Source organism: Glandiceps talaboti, chromosome 8, assembly GCF_964340395.1.
Source record: "Glandiceps talaboti chromosome 8, keGlaTala1.1, whole genome shotgun sequence".
In the NCBI taxonomy this organism is placed as follows: Eukaryota; Metazoa; Hemichordata; class Enteropneusta; family Spengelidae; genus Glandiceps; species Glandiceps talaboti.
In genome coordinates, this window is record NC_135556.1 from 17,562,948 (window position 1) to 17,577,357 (window position 14,410).

At 35.9% G+C, this 14,410-nt stretch overlaps 1 protein-coding gene across 4 annotated transcripts in view; it reads right to left on the bottom strand.

Annotated features, from left to right (window-relative positions):
• Nucleotides 1–300: 300 nt before the first annotated feature.
• Nucleotides 301–14,410, bottom strand: part of LOC144439079 (glutamate receptor 4-like) — a 32,283-nt gene continuing 18,173 nt past the window's right edge. The window contains exons 7-19 of one of the 4 annotated variants that reach the window (XM_078128332.1): nucleotides 14,123–14,281; nucleotides 12,373–12,495; nucleotides 10,959–11,072; nucleotides 9,058–9,264; nucleotides 8,431–8,810; nucleotides 7,423–7,621; nucleotides 6,475–6,722; nucleotides 5,679–5,793; nucleotides 5,262–5,396; nucleotides 4,384–4,506; nucleotides 3,138–3,158; nucleotides 1,928–2,039; nucleotides 1,172–1,527 (exon numbers count right to left, since the gene is read on the bottom strand). In XM_078128332.1, the coding sequence (XP_077984458.1) occupies nucleotides 1,436–1,527; nucleotides 1,928–2,039; nucleotides 3,138–3,158; nucleotides 4,384–4,506; nucleotides 5,262–5,396; nucleotides 5,679–5,793; nucleotides 6,475–6,722; nucleotides 7,423–7,621; nucleotides 8,431–8,810; nucleotides 9,058–9,264; nucleotides 10,959–11,072; nucleotides 12,373–12,495; nucleotides 14,123–14,281 (2,028 nt within the window). In that variant the 3' untranslated portion in view covers nucleotides 1,172–1,435. Of the gene's footprint in view, nucleotides 561–1,171; nucleotides 1,528–1,927; nucleotides 2,040–3,137; nucleotides 3,159–4,383; nucleotides 4,507–5,261; nucleotides 5,397–5,678; nucleotides 5,794–6,474; nucleotides 6,723–7,422; nucleotides 7,622–8,430; nucleotides 8,811–9,057; nucleotides 9,265–10,958; nucleotides 11,073–12,372; nucleotides 12,496–14,122; nucleotides 14,282–14,410 lie in introns of those variants that run through there. The other 3 variants (XM_078128333.1, XM_078128334.1, XM_078128335.1) reach the window with 3 other exon arrangements.

Below are 14,410 nucleotides of genomic sequence, written 5' to 3' on the forward strand. Positions count from 1 at the left end.
ATATACTGACCGTGACAGAAAGCACACCAACTCACATAGCAATCGTTGTACTGACCGTGATAGAAAACACACCAACTAAAGCAACCACCATACCGACCGTGACAAAAAACACACCAACTAATATAGCAACCATCATACCGACCGTGAAAAAACCTCACACCAACTCAAATATTTACTATAAAGGTAACGATATTTTAATTATTACTACAATATTATTAACATGAATCAATAATATTTACATTTAAATTCAAATATTATTACGTAATTGAAATTCAACGATCAAAATCATCGAAGCGCTAGGTACTTCCAACATTGTTTTCGATATTCTTATTATTTGTAGATTTGTGACTGTGATGATAGAATCTCCTTGGGGTTTAGTGCGATTACAGTAAAGTACTATGCAAATTTGCCAATTGGGGTGTAATTATTTTTAATTAGATACAAGGGAGACTTCTCTACACATGAGCAAATGTGAGGTCGTTGGTTCATGGTCACTGACGTCAGACTTGAGTGTGCGCATTGGTACCATTACACGAGTCCAACCCATCAATATGAAGCATCTGCGAAAGACAAGATAACGTAGGTAGAATTAGTACATGCCTCAATACACACAGACCACTTTGCCGTAATATTGCCGGACAAAACTAGTGAACCTTATTTCGTCCTTGGGCATATATACGAGACAAATTAGTACCTCGATTGACAAATAGAATGACATTGGCAAGATAATCAATTATATTGTGGCAATCTAACCAAAAAACCAATATGCAATAGTCATCTCTCATATATATATATATATATATATATATATATATATATATATATATATATATATATATATATATATATATATATATATATATATATATATATATATATATATATATGCACTCGGTATATCAAAAAAATACAGCCCTAATATAGATGTTTGCGCCTTTGGGTAGGAGGTTATCCGCCCGTCTTATCTTGGGCGGATTACCACTCAATCGCCTGGCCCAAACGCCTCAAAGGGGCAGCAGTATATTACAATTAACCCCGGGAAACCAAGTTTACGAGTACTAGTACCTTTTCTAAAATATACCGACCTTGTCCTTGCCTGAAATCATTTAACGAAGAAAGGTCTGTAACGTTATGCCTTTTACGGTTACCTTTGTTTCTCATCGAACTAGACTGATAAATAACAACTTCTTTAGTATTTTCGTTAACTCATGAATCGATAGGTTGATATGTGTGATGAATATCAACCCGATAAAAAATCTCTCAGCGCGTCTACGTGCTGGCCAAAGATGATCACTTTTCTGGCTAACAACAAAACGATAGTCTGCTCAAGAAACGTCTATTGCCTCTCTACCTAAATAACAGAACACACGTCGCCTCCTACATTATTTTTTATATGTAAACTGACTTTATATTTCGTACTATTATACTACATGTATTATTTTGAGTACACTTGCCATTGATGCTGAAACCGTGATGCGCTTTTACCTTTGACTCTGGTGTGGTCAAAATAATTTGGGGGCGCTGTTCCTGTTCACAAAATATGCAAAAGTACATAATATACATAGTGTTTAGACACTGTTGTACACATTTGTTACACTGGACGTCGGCTAACAAAAAAAAAACATGCCACAGATCTCCATTGTTCTATTTTATTCTGAGTGCATCATGCTCCAGCATGCCCTCAAATTCAGATTTTAAATTTCTCACATGCTTCTCTGGAAACTCAGAAAATGATTAACCTTTAGGTCAGTCAAATCATCGCAATTGATTACGAAAATTACGAACAGTTCAAGTTCATTTGTTAAAATCAAAATTTGTTATTTCAAAAAAAGGAAAAAAAAATAGAAAAGAAAATGTCATAAAAAGGAAAATTTTGTGCATTAGCTAGAAATGATTACAAAAACAAAAAATGAGGATATTTCAATACTTTCGTTAAGTTGTCTTAGTTGGATATACTCCATCTTTCCTTTCCCTAGCAAATCTTCTTCACTTGGAGAGTGAGTTAAACTTTGTCTAGCAAATGGATTCCCCGAACTTTCCTATAGATATACCAAATCAAGAGACATCTTCAACACATCACATTTATATAGATTCCAACCAACGTGGCAATGACAACTAGTAAAAAAAATAACTCTAAATTTCACACAGTCGTTTTTCAAAAGTCTCGACTGATAACTAATTACTATTGTTCAAGGAGCGACTGATACTGATAGAAAGAGTGTGACGTCATATAGCCTTGCATCAATCAGTTGCTTGGTGACGTCTCTCGGACTAAAACTCATTAACCACTGAGTAAGAATTAAATGACAAGAGTTTCTATAAAAATTGGACCTAATGCTTAAAGGGGCAAAACTCTAATCATAACCTGTCCTTAGAGAGTCCTATATACGTATATTCTATCCACTAAGTCAATAGTAAAAGTGAATTAATTTCAAATTGGTAAAAGTTAATTTGATATGCCCATTCCTAAACTCATAAAAGGGGTGAGATATTTGATTACCGGTTCATTCTTTTTGTCATCGGATAAATCCCACCCTTGGGGAAATGTGGTTATAATGACGTTAATAAGACAAGTTAGGGACATTTTGTATAGATTGCATCAGAGATTATTCAATGACTATTGTAACAGCTTACTATATATAGATAGTTCATTAATACGTTCAAAAGACTTATTACAATGTAAATCTAACTCTAATAACAAAAACTAACTTTTGAAGTCTTCAAGATAACATAATTGCACAAAGCTCTCAAACAATCTAAAAGTCAAGCCATTCCTACAACATACTACTGCTGCTGCAGTGCACAGTTGCAGCTAAGAGGAAAATTAGCACCACTTAAAAGCATTATTGTCTAGAACATCGCAGGTCTAGCCTAAATCATATCTAATAAAGAATATACATGTCTTCAAATTGTAACACTTTAAAAAATAAAACAAAAAAACAAGTGTTTTATAAACACATCGAACACAGACACTCGTGCAGATGACAGTGGCATTATCGTACGACATCAACGCAATCAATGAACAAGTTGATCCCCATTTCATATTTACATGACTAACATGCAGTGAACAAAATAAAACAAACTAAACTAAACTAAACAAAAGCGTCAATACATGAAGTTGGAAATCACAATAATACCTTGTGATGGGATTTTCTTGACTGTTATTAATAGCAAAAGAAATATTGAGAATGATAAAATAAATTATTTTGGTTAGTACAAATAAAGTTGAAATAAATGAAAAATTACAACATGAAGGATGGCAAATGAATTTTCTTTTTTGTATGTACTGTTTGCTGTTGAAAGTAAAGAAAATTTCAGAATTTGGCAGGAATCAGTGTTTTAATCATATGTTTTAATGTCTATACATGTATGTGTAATGAACAAATTGATTTGCCAGGTTTTGTCATAACATAATTTTACAATTTTCACATGATAACGCCCAGCTCTTTATATAGTACCAGCGTTTTATACACGTCAAGTTTTGTGTACGAGTGTTGTATGCCGCCGCTAAAAGTGGTTCGCGACAATGGCGATGTCATGATTAATCACAAATTTTGTTAACGCTGTTGAATTCAAAGAATTATAAAATGGGGAATCCTATTAAGTTAAAAAAAACACACAACCTTTTTTTTGCTACTGATATGGAGTGATTTTTATGGGTACATGTAAAGTACGCTACGGTATGAATGCTCCAATACACGAACCTTGGACTATTTAATATGTTGGCTAGTCCTGACAAGTATATGATTTTATTTTTTCTTTGAAAATACGCTTAATATCGGTATGTTAATATATTCACATATGGTAATACATATATGTAATTACAAGTATATACAAAAACAGTATACAATTAACTTAAATGACATAACATTAATTAATAAATATCTCTGAGAATGTCTAGTAGCAGTGTTATATTTTGTAAGTGAGCTCTTTGTATAATCTTCTTTCTTATGATTTTGTCTGCGATTGATGCAACCACACTGATGGGTATCGAACGTGAACAAGAATGTCAAGTTGACCAACACAGGGGGCGCACTTCTATCCTAATCACTTCCCCAGGAACTGTACACTAATAAAGCCGCTTAATTCTGTAGGTTACAAGTTTAATATTTGTACTAAATCAATCTTTTACCAACTAAAACAAAATCTGCAAATGTATTAAAAGTTCCTTTTTACTTGTATTAATCCCCGACCCACCCACACCACAAGCCTCCCAATACCTCATCACGATAGTAACAGGAGTCTTGACTTACAGATACCAAGTTTGTGGGAAAGTTAACTCAAAATATCAAATATATGTTGGATTGTGAGTGTTGGCAAGGGCATTTGATTGGCAATGTCTTTGTAAGTTTATAAATTCACATTAAGTTTGCGACCACTTACGTTGTTCGCCCTTGTAATGGGAACAGTTGACAACGACTTTTTAAACTCCGTAGACACATTAACGTTGTCACCTCCTTTAATTGACATACGTGCTTTCCCTCTCATAGCAATTGACAGACTGGTCTGTAAATAAGTGAATGTTAAGAACAATATATATTGATCATACTCGACTTAGACATTACAGTTACCTGTCAATATGAACTTTAAGTCTTTACAACCCATAGGCTTTGAAACTGATCATGGTGTACAAGTTTGAAATGAACATTGTTTACAATATGATACAATAAAAAATAAATGTAATTTCATGGATTGGCGTAGTTTTTATATCCTTACACACAAAAGAATGAAAAGCTAGTTTTATTTAAAGAAATGGGTAGGGGGACCACAATATGCTGACTTGTAGGGATGGTGTCTGTGTGGAAAGAGATCAATGTATTGCGTTACTAAAAGTCATGTCGGTATAACTATACACGAATAATCATTTACACCTACCCACCTTACCTATTAACCCAACAATTTATTTTTCCCGCCCTTTCACACATCTATAAATAACTGCAGTTTGCATATTTCTACTGTCACTAGTACTGCTACTACTATAAAGAGACAGGTAACAGCTTTTGGTGAATATTGTCAATTGTTTTCATTTCTACATATAATTCCTCTTTAGCTTGGTTTTATCAGTGGATATTTTAGATCGTTTTTTTTTTCATTATAATCCCAGACATATTGTATTAACTTTTTTAGAATTGTACACCTGAAGAAGAGTCTGACGCTCGAAAAAAAACCTAGTATACGAAGTATGAGTCTCAATTACAAGTAATTGGTGGCATGATCTGGTCCTTCCTTTTCAGGTGTTATTTAAAGAACGTGGAGTTTACCTTAGCTTTCCTTGCTTCTTTCCTTGATTTGTAGCAAAATTCCATCAGTGCCACAAGCATAGCAAGTCCCAGTCCACCGACAAGAATATAAAATACACCAGCTACATTGTTTAGGCTCAAAGCATTGGCCGAATCCTGAAAGGTAAGAAGTAAATATAAAGAGGATGAGAATTAGCGATTTATTTTCAGTGTGTGCATCGCAAGTAAACGATCGCTGAGTGTCTAGGCAAAAAAAAAAAATTTTTTAAATGTCATCTCATCTCATAGTCCATTTTTCGGCTACGGTAATATCATGGCTGAATTTACATGTATATAGGACTTACATCCCAAAAACTTACTAAGTAAGCGAATTAGTAGTACTTTCTTTTCACCCGATTGTTATGAACCAAATTAGATCTAATTCAGGGGACGACATACCTTTGATTTAGCATCTGGTGGACCACATTCACCTTTGTCAAACCACCATGTTTGTTCAAGTCCGTGTAGAATACTGTCCTCTCGTAATTTAAGGATTGCAAGGGTGAAGTCTTGTCTGCAATGAAATATAACAGTATCAAGATTGCTGTGTGGCTTAACATATCATTGACAGATGAGATTAAATCCAGCTCATACTATTGGTTTTTCGTCATGTTTGTTTGTTTGTCTGTCTGTCTGTCTGTCTGTCTGTCTGTCTGTCTGTCTGTCTGTCTGTCTGTCTGTCTGTCTGCCTGCCTGTCTGTCTGTCTGTCTGTCTGTCTGTCTGTCTGTCTGTCTGTCTGTCTGTTCGTGTGGATGGATGGATGAATGGATGTATGGGTAGATTGGTAGATGGGTGAGTGGGGGGATGGGCGGATGGATGCCATTCAGTGGGTGGATGGATGGATGGATTGGTAGATGGGTGGGTGAGTGGACGGATGGATGCCATTCAGTGGGTGGATGGATGGACGGATTTGTAGATAGGTGGGTGGGTGAATGGATGGATGGATTAATGATGGACGCGAGTACATACACGTATTTACAGTGTCATCATATCCATCGCAAATAAAAAGACAATCATATTTTATGTTTCTATTAAAATGGTGATTATTTTTATATTGAAGACAATGACAGCTGTACAGTCTAACAAATAATTGCAATCAACGTAACCTTTTCTACAGTAACTACAAATTTAAAACTAATCCCTTATCCGAATGTCTCCAAAACGACCACAGTTCAGATTATAACTAAAACATACTTCAGAGGGTATCCTCTCCTCATGGCAATCCCGTATCCTCTAGAGTTTAGGTTATCTCCCACTTTGATGGTATCACACGGTTGTTGTTGACTTATATAATCATTCATGGTTGATTCCAGTAGGAATGCGTATTGACCTTTTGAACTTCGAACTCTATCGATTCCATTCTGTACAGTGTCAACAAAGACAGTAGGTTCGGCTTGGCTCATAAAGGCCCACATCTTTTGGTATGTTTCAACATTAGATGTCTGTTGGTTATTAAAAACAGTACAAAATATAAGACTCTAAGCATATTTATTCATCATGTCACACCTATGTATGTCTGCTAAAGTCCCACGAGGTAACTGAGTGTACCACTGCAAAAAACATTAGGTGAAAAGAGTTTCAATCATTTTAATGTTTCTTGGTTATCGTGTGGAATTTATGTGATGCAAAATCATTAAATGATTCTCATGTTCATTATCTCATTGTCAAAAAATAGTACCTAAAGGAAGAGGAACAACTTGTACGAATCGGTTGAAAAGATGAAGTTACGTCAGGTGAGTGCGAAAGTGACATATCTACGGAAGTTAACTGAGTAGAAACAAGGCGTCCCTGGCTTGTTGCTACATATTACCGTCTGGCAGAATAAAGATTGCACTAGGCCTACAGTTGTAAAATCTCTGACATGCCTAGAAAAAGTGTGCGTTACAATATGCATATTTTGACGACAGTCTGTTCTCGAGATAAATAGTACTTAACGCAAAGAAATTTTTAAAAAAGTAGTAAATGTTGGTAAGATTTTTGTCAAATTACGCCAGACGAAAGCTATGTTAGTAAGATTCTTTGTTGAATCAGACAACACTTTGTTTCTACTCATTTGATTTCCATTGTAATAAATTATTGTAATTTTGTGGTACCGTCTATGAACATCTAGAGACTATATAGGTAAACCAGATTTGAACTCACCTTAAAGAACTCTCTGGTGGAGCCTGATTTGACAGAGCCGTAGGAAATTTCTGTCTGTTTACTTAAATCATCGGCAGATTCAATCGGGGAGATCATTCTATTGACTGTTAAAAAGGCAGCTAAATTAGCCGTGTATGACGATATAATAATCAGAGTAAAGAACCACCAAACACCGCCGACAATACGTCCAGACAACGATCTGAATGAAGACAGAGGAAACAACAAAGCACTGTACCAATGCTTCTGTTGAACAGTGTAACATGTAGTGCATTTGTACAGTTAAACAGGGAAACAGAAACATTGAGGAAATTATACAAAAAAAAGAGACCGGCAATTGTACGCAATGCCTGCCTCTTTTTTACATTTGTATCTTTCACTTTCATTGGGAAATATATTTTGTCAGGAGCAATGCATTAAATTACTATACCACCCACTAGTAATTTCCTCACAATAGTAATATAAGTGAAAATTGATATGATATACTTTAAGGACACTTTCCATTTTTCGGGTGAGTGGTAGAAGTGTATATCTTTAAAAAGATATTGTTCATGTTTGGAAATGAAACCATGTTGAAACTTGCTGTAGACGAAAACGGACAATGGAGTTTTCAATTTGTCTTTCTTCTCTCCAGACCGTGCTTTTATCATATTCACTGCACGCCAAAACGACCGCAAAATGCTATGCAACAAGAATGGATATCCCTCTAAGGAGGCTTCTTGCAAAGCAAACAAAATGTCAGCATTTTACGGTCTTAGCTGCATGCATGGTGTATATAAAGGCTGCAGCAGACACAAGAAGCAAAATAATGCAAAACGTCACACGCACGCTATATACTAGAACACAATCTCTAAACTCATAAGCTTGCAAAGCTTTTATTTTTAACACTATACACTATTGTGCTTTCTACACTACCTGTATATATTCACCATGCTATTGTTAATTAATGTATCAACAATTTTGTTACTATCTGCAAAAGACCGTAAAAGCACTGCACACCAATCAACCAACCTTGGCGAAATATCGCATCCTTGCTGCATAAAAGCACCCAATGAAAACCAGAGACTGTTAAAGATTCCAAAATCATTGGCCATCTCTTGTCGATCCCCAGAATCACCAAACAGTGGTGGAGGAGCATCCACTGTGTGCCATTCGTAGGGACTGAAACGGCTAACCAGAAACAGCACCACGCTGACGCCAACGTATGAAAATACGATGCACATCCAGATCTCGTGGGATAACGGGTGCAAAAACGAGAATACACCCGGTTTATTGTTGACGGGTTTCTTGATCAAAATACTTATTCCAAGATTCATGAACGGGGTGCTAAATTCCACAAAGCGTTCTCTTTCTGATGTAATAGTCAGTGGGGCCACAACCATATCCGCTTGCTGTCGAAAGAATGTTTTAAAGCAAATTAGGCAATACGGCATTTGCAACCATATGAATGTCAGTGTATGCATCGAATTCGCTTGGCCGGGTGTAGAAATAATTGATCATGTATTAGTAATAAATATACTTTTTCAACTTAGAATTGGCAGGTTAATCGACAACTTCGATGTAGAAATGATTATGGGTCACCAAATGAAGAACTTGATTTTCAAAATATATTAGTATTAATTGGTAGTGTAAACTTACTTCATAAATAAGTTCTCCGACCATTCCATTCCATCGTCCATTGGCGTCCATTCTGCCATACTGGCTATCAGCGACCAATCTGAATTTGTAAGAAATATTCATTTCGGCGGCTATCTTTTCCATTAGATCGACACAATAGCCTTCATATTTGTCTTGTTCGTCCTCATACAAGTCTGCGTCTTTCTTTAACATGTAGTAGGGCTTTGCCTGCAAATGAGAATTATAAATAGATGAGAAGAGAGTGGTTAGGTAGGTAGATAGATATATATATATATATATATATATATATATATATATATATATATATATATATATATATATATATATATATATATATATATATATATAGATAGATAGATAGATAGATAGATAACATAGATAGATGGATAAATATATAGATACTGGGTAGGTAGATAGATAGATAGATAGATAGATAGATAGATAGATAGACAGACACACACACACACATATATATATAGATAGACAGATAGCGAGATAGATAGATAGATAGATAGATAGATAGATAGATAGATAGATAGGCAGATAGATAGATGGATATATATAATGAAAGCCTTCCTATAATTGGATGAAGACTTCTTGCTCTCATGCACAATAGATGTTCATCATTATTAGATGAAATTCTAGATGAACATATTTGCATAGAGTGCCTAGAAAGTAACAAACCATCATCTGTCAAAATTCGCAAACAAACAAACAAACAAACAAACAAACAAACAAGTCTGATTTCCGTATTATTACATATAAATCCGGACAAATCTTTCATTTGATGGGTGTCATTATATACATGTATATTCTGTACCGTAAACTGAAGATAATAAGTCTGCCAATTTTCGTATAAAGCCAGATCGTACGTATTAGAGACCTTCATGGGTAGACCATTTCTTCGCGTCTGATCATAACGGGCTTGAGGTGGGGATGGGGTGGGTATGCGTTGTAATGAAAAATGGAAAACACCTTAAAATCTTTGGACTAGCATGCTTTAAAAGTTTGGCCCGGTATGGTCTATGGCTACTTTCTACAAGACAGAGAGTGTTATCCTGCTAGTAATGACCACAGACTGGAGCAGGGTTAACGTTGGAAGTGTCTACCTGTAAGCCCTTGATTGGGGCCATATACAGTGCAACATAAACGCAGTTGCAAATTTCTAAAAATCGCTTTCCTACAACAAGATTCTTTCTGGTTTAATGGCCTAAGAATTATATCTTAAGATTGAAGTGAGCCTACTCAGACACTTGTTTTATCTACAAATAACCCGTTTAGTATTGTATTCTTGACGCCATGAACCTTAAAACTCATTTTAAAAGCTCCATGTAACATTGACAACTGAAGCTTGTGTATGTGCTGTTTTTCAAACGGTCCTGGTGTCAACATTAAGACAAGACATTTAATTACAATTCATTTGATTAAAACTATCCAAAAAAGGAGGAAAAATGTAAGATGTCAATTTTCAATTAAAAAATCTAAACAGTCCATCAGTTTCTAACCCTCTCCCTCACCTAGCCACATATATACCAACTACCAATGCAAACTGAAAACTGAAAGCTTGCTTCAAAGAATGACAATAAAAATTGATAGACATGAATACAGGAATAATGACAGACAATCCATCTAGATCTAGCCGTTGCTGACAGCAGAGCTCATACATGGAAATTATAGAAACTATTGAAAAGTTTCAACCAAACAAATTCAAACCGATATCGATGTAATCACGTCACGTGACTTCAAAAGCTCTCTCGTTAATAAAGTAATACGAACAAAAGGTAGTCAATGCATATAAGTATGAGTACGAACATCGTGCTGAAATAAATAGATTTAAACATTCATAAAAATCTTTTTGAAACTTTTAGTGTATAAATTTAAACTCGACAGAAATCGCTCACCTCTATTGTCGAAATAATGAGAGTTTTGTTTAAAAAGTTATCCGCCGGTTCAACGATGCTACCATCTTTTCCAATCGCGAACGTTTCTGGTGAACTTGAATCCCATGTTCCAATCTAGAAACACAAACAAATAATAGACGTTCATAATGTTTCATTAGTTGTTAGTGACCTGAAATCGATTCGGAAGGTCCTTTCCGAGATTCACTTTAAATCATTGGTTCACCTGAAGCAATCCTACAATAGTATATCAAATGCAGGTCAAGTTAGAGCGCATGAGCACAAAATATGTTATTTGTAACTTAACCCTAACCGTTCTAAGTCACGACAACTCGCGTCTATGTCATTCGATCTACAATGCTCGAAACCCAAGTGAAAATGTTGAACATTAAAAAAACCGTATTCATGACCTAAGGATCGTGTTGCTTCTTATGTTCGACTCGAAGTGAAGAAACCCCCATTGTCATCAGCCATTTTCCCCTTGCTGAATGGAGAAAAGTACTACTTGGAAATAATATCTACTATTTGGAAAATATTATGTACTAATTGCTCATGTTGCTGATTAAGAGCCGAGGAGGTTTATACTGAATTGAATTTTATTTCAACCAGAAACATATTAAGATAATAACAATACAAAAGAATACATCACTAATAAGAAAATGTTCTGGTGAGGACCATGGAAATAGTTGACTTGAAACTAATCTAGTCCATGGTCCTGACAAACATGGGAAGTAACTAAATACAAGGTGTAGATATCAATGAGAAATAAACAATCAAATACACATACTTATTTACATTTGTATACATATTATTACAAATGAGCAATACTAAACAAAGAAAAACGTGATAGCACAAAGATTATCAAACAATCAGAACGACAAGCGAAATCAATACCGAACAGATATTTACATAATTATATACAGCAATGGGCAAATAACAATCAATGTGGAAAATGGTGTGACTTTATTGATTTCTTAAATTCATAACGTTTAAGTACATGTATGTTCTTAAGAGTATTTGGCAGGGAGTTCCATTGTTTGGTTAAAGCATATTTGAAATTTTGCTGACATATTGTAAGGCTAACTTTTGGAATGGGAAGGTTACAACTGAGAACTGATCTGGTAGGGTAGCTATGGGGGTAGATGATTAGTAATGTAGTGGTTAAGGTTATGAGTATAGCGGTTATTTTGTAAGTCAACGACAAACATGCAGGTTTGGAGTTTACAGAGCTTAAAGATATCCAGTATTCGGAGCTAATTGAAAATGGGCGCAGAGTGTGTCTGATAATCTGAAAAAGTTATAAGTCGGACAAGTTTCTTTTGTAGGAGTAAAAGTGGCTCAAGTAATGTACGATAGGTGTTACCCCAAATACAGTAACTATGGGGGAAGAATTAAAGTGTAACAGTCATTGGCGTACCTTGTCGAATCTAGGTTTTTCAGTCTCGAGATCACGTGTTAGTTTTATTATGTCAAGAAAGTAATTTTTCCTCCTCCCCAAATCATCAAACTGTAAGCGTCCCGTTAAGCCATTCACGTCAACCTGTAGATGAAAACAAAATGGTGTACACCTAGCTTGTTATGAAACCACAGATTAAAGATCACAGAAATGGGTTAATCAGAATATGAATTCGATCGTGGTTTATTTAGTTAGGAAAGTGGACTTTAGAATATTACATAAACTGCTACATGTATAAGTTCAAATTTATATACAAGACTTGCGAAAGTTCCAATGATCTCATACTTATATAGAGTTTCATATTATTGTGCAATATACAGAACACTGTATATTCCGTATTTATTGAATTCAATGGCCAGAAATAAGAGCCAGTGCATGCATACATGCATAATATTATATCAAATACTATATTGTACCATCATTTTCATCGCCTTGTATTTATAGTCACTGTAAGGAAGCCTTCAGTAATTACACTGGGCTGGAGAAAACAAGGTTGGTCTGTCGTGTAAATTTTGACTCGCCCCCCCCCCCCCCCGATTCCGTTTTCTTAAAATTTGCCCCTTCTCAGTTCCTTTCTCTAAAACATGACGCTCCTCCCTATTCGAATATTTCCAAAAAAGGTTGCGAGTTTCAGGATCAATATTTTAGGTACTCGCTGCCACCACATTGATGATTTCAAAAGCATTGGTTGTAACCCACTACTACTACTACCACCACCACAGTGAATTTGTGTTTAAATTATTGATTTAATAATTAATGATAATCATGATGATGTTGGTTTTTATATATAGCGCTTTCCCACCCAGTCTTTATAATTATTACTCCTGATTCGGATCTGTAGCGGCACAACGGCCCTTTATACTTCCTCAACTCCTTGGGGAGCATACAATCCATTACAGCCTTTATAAGCGCATAGGATTAAATTATTCACATTGCAACCTCTATCCTACCAGGTCCCCAATTATACAGCTGGGTTGACTGAGGCACAGTCATGGTTAAAATCTTGCCCACGGACTTTAGCCACTCAGATTGAAACAAACGGCATCAATGGGTCTCGGACCTGCAACCTGCAGATTCCAAGCCGGCCACTCTAACCATGCATACGCCCATCATGACTCCATTCGCACATCATGATTTCCGTGTTTTGATATGATTTTGCAGAGCTGAAGGCCAGAACTCCCACTGAGACTATATGGTTGTACTACCGACATTGTTTGGACCGACATCCCCCACACACCACAATCTGCCATCTTGTCACACAATATCCCGCTTCACTTCCTTGGAGATGCACCCCTCTCCTAACAATGTGGCTAACAGTTGATTAACTGCACGGTTTTCAGCAGCGATTTAAATGATACAACTCCTTATACAACCGTGCAGTAGTGGGATGTGATGGCAGTGGAATGTAGCACTGGTGGCAGCGGCGGGATCCCAAAATCCCAAAATAATGCAAAGGTAAATAACAACACAATGAGTCAAAGGGAAATATGGCCCTCCCCTAACTTCCATTTTCTAAAATATGCGGCCATTCCCCCACAACCGACTTGTAAAATGTGACCCCCATCTCTTGTAATTAATTACTTAAGGCTCCCTAATAATATTCTCGTTTGGAAAGTAAGGCCAGGATGTACGCGGTCATCGTTAATCGTGTAAATAGTAGCAAGCTTAGTAACGTTTTAACAGCAAATGCTCGGAGAAAAAAGGTAGTTACCCGTTTAAGGACATTTAGGAAACTTCGTCCATTGCTCCAAGGTGTGGAATGATGGTCACATTTAAGGACATTCGTTGAAACATCTGTACGGTTTTCACGCACAAGTCTAAAAGTTTCAGCTATGACCTCAACGACGTCATGGGTCAGTGCTGCTTGGAACTGTTGGATAGAGACACATTATAGGTTGTTATTCAAACAGTTGCTTCATTTAGTTGAAGCTGTGGAGGTATAATTGGGATTGCCGCATCTTTGACTTGTCATGACAAGGCCCCTTATGTTACTCATTAT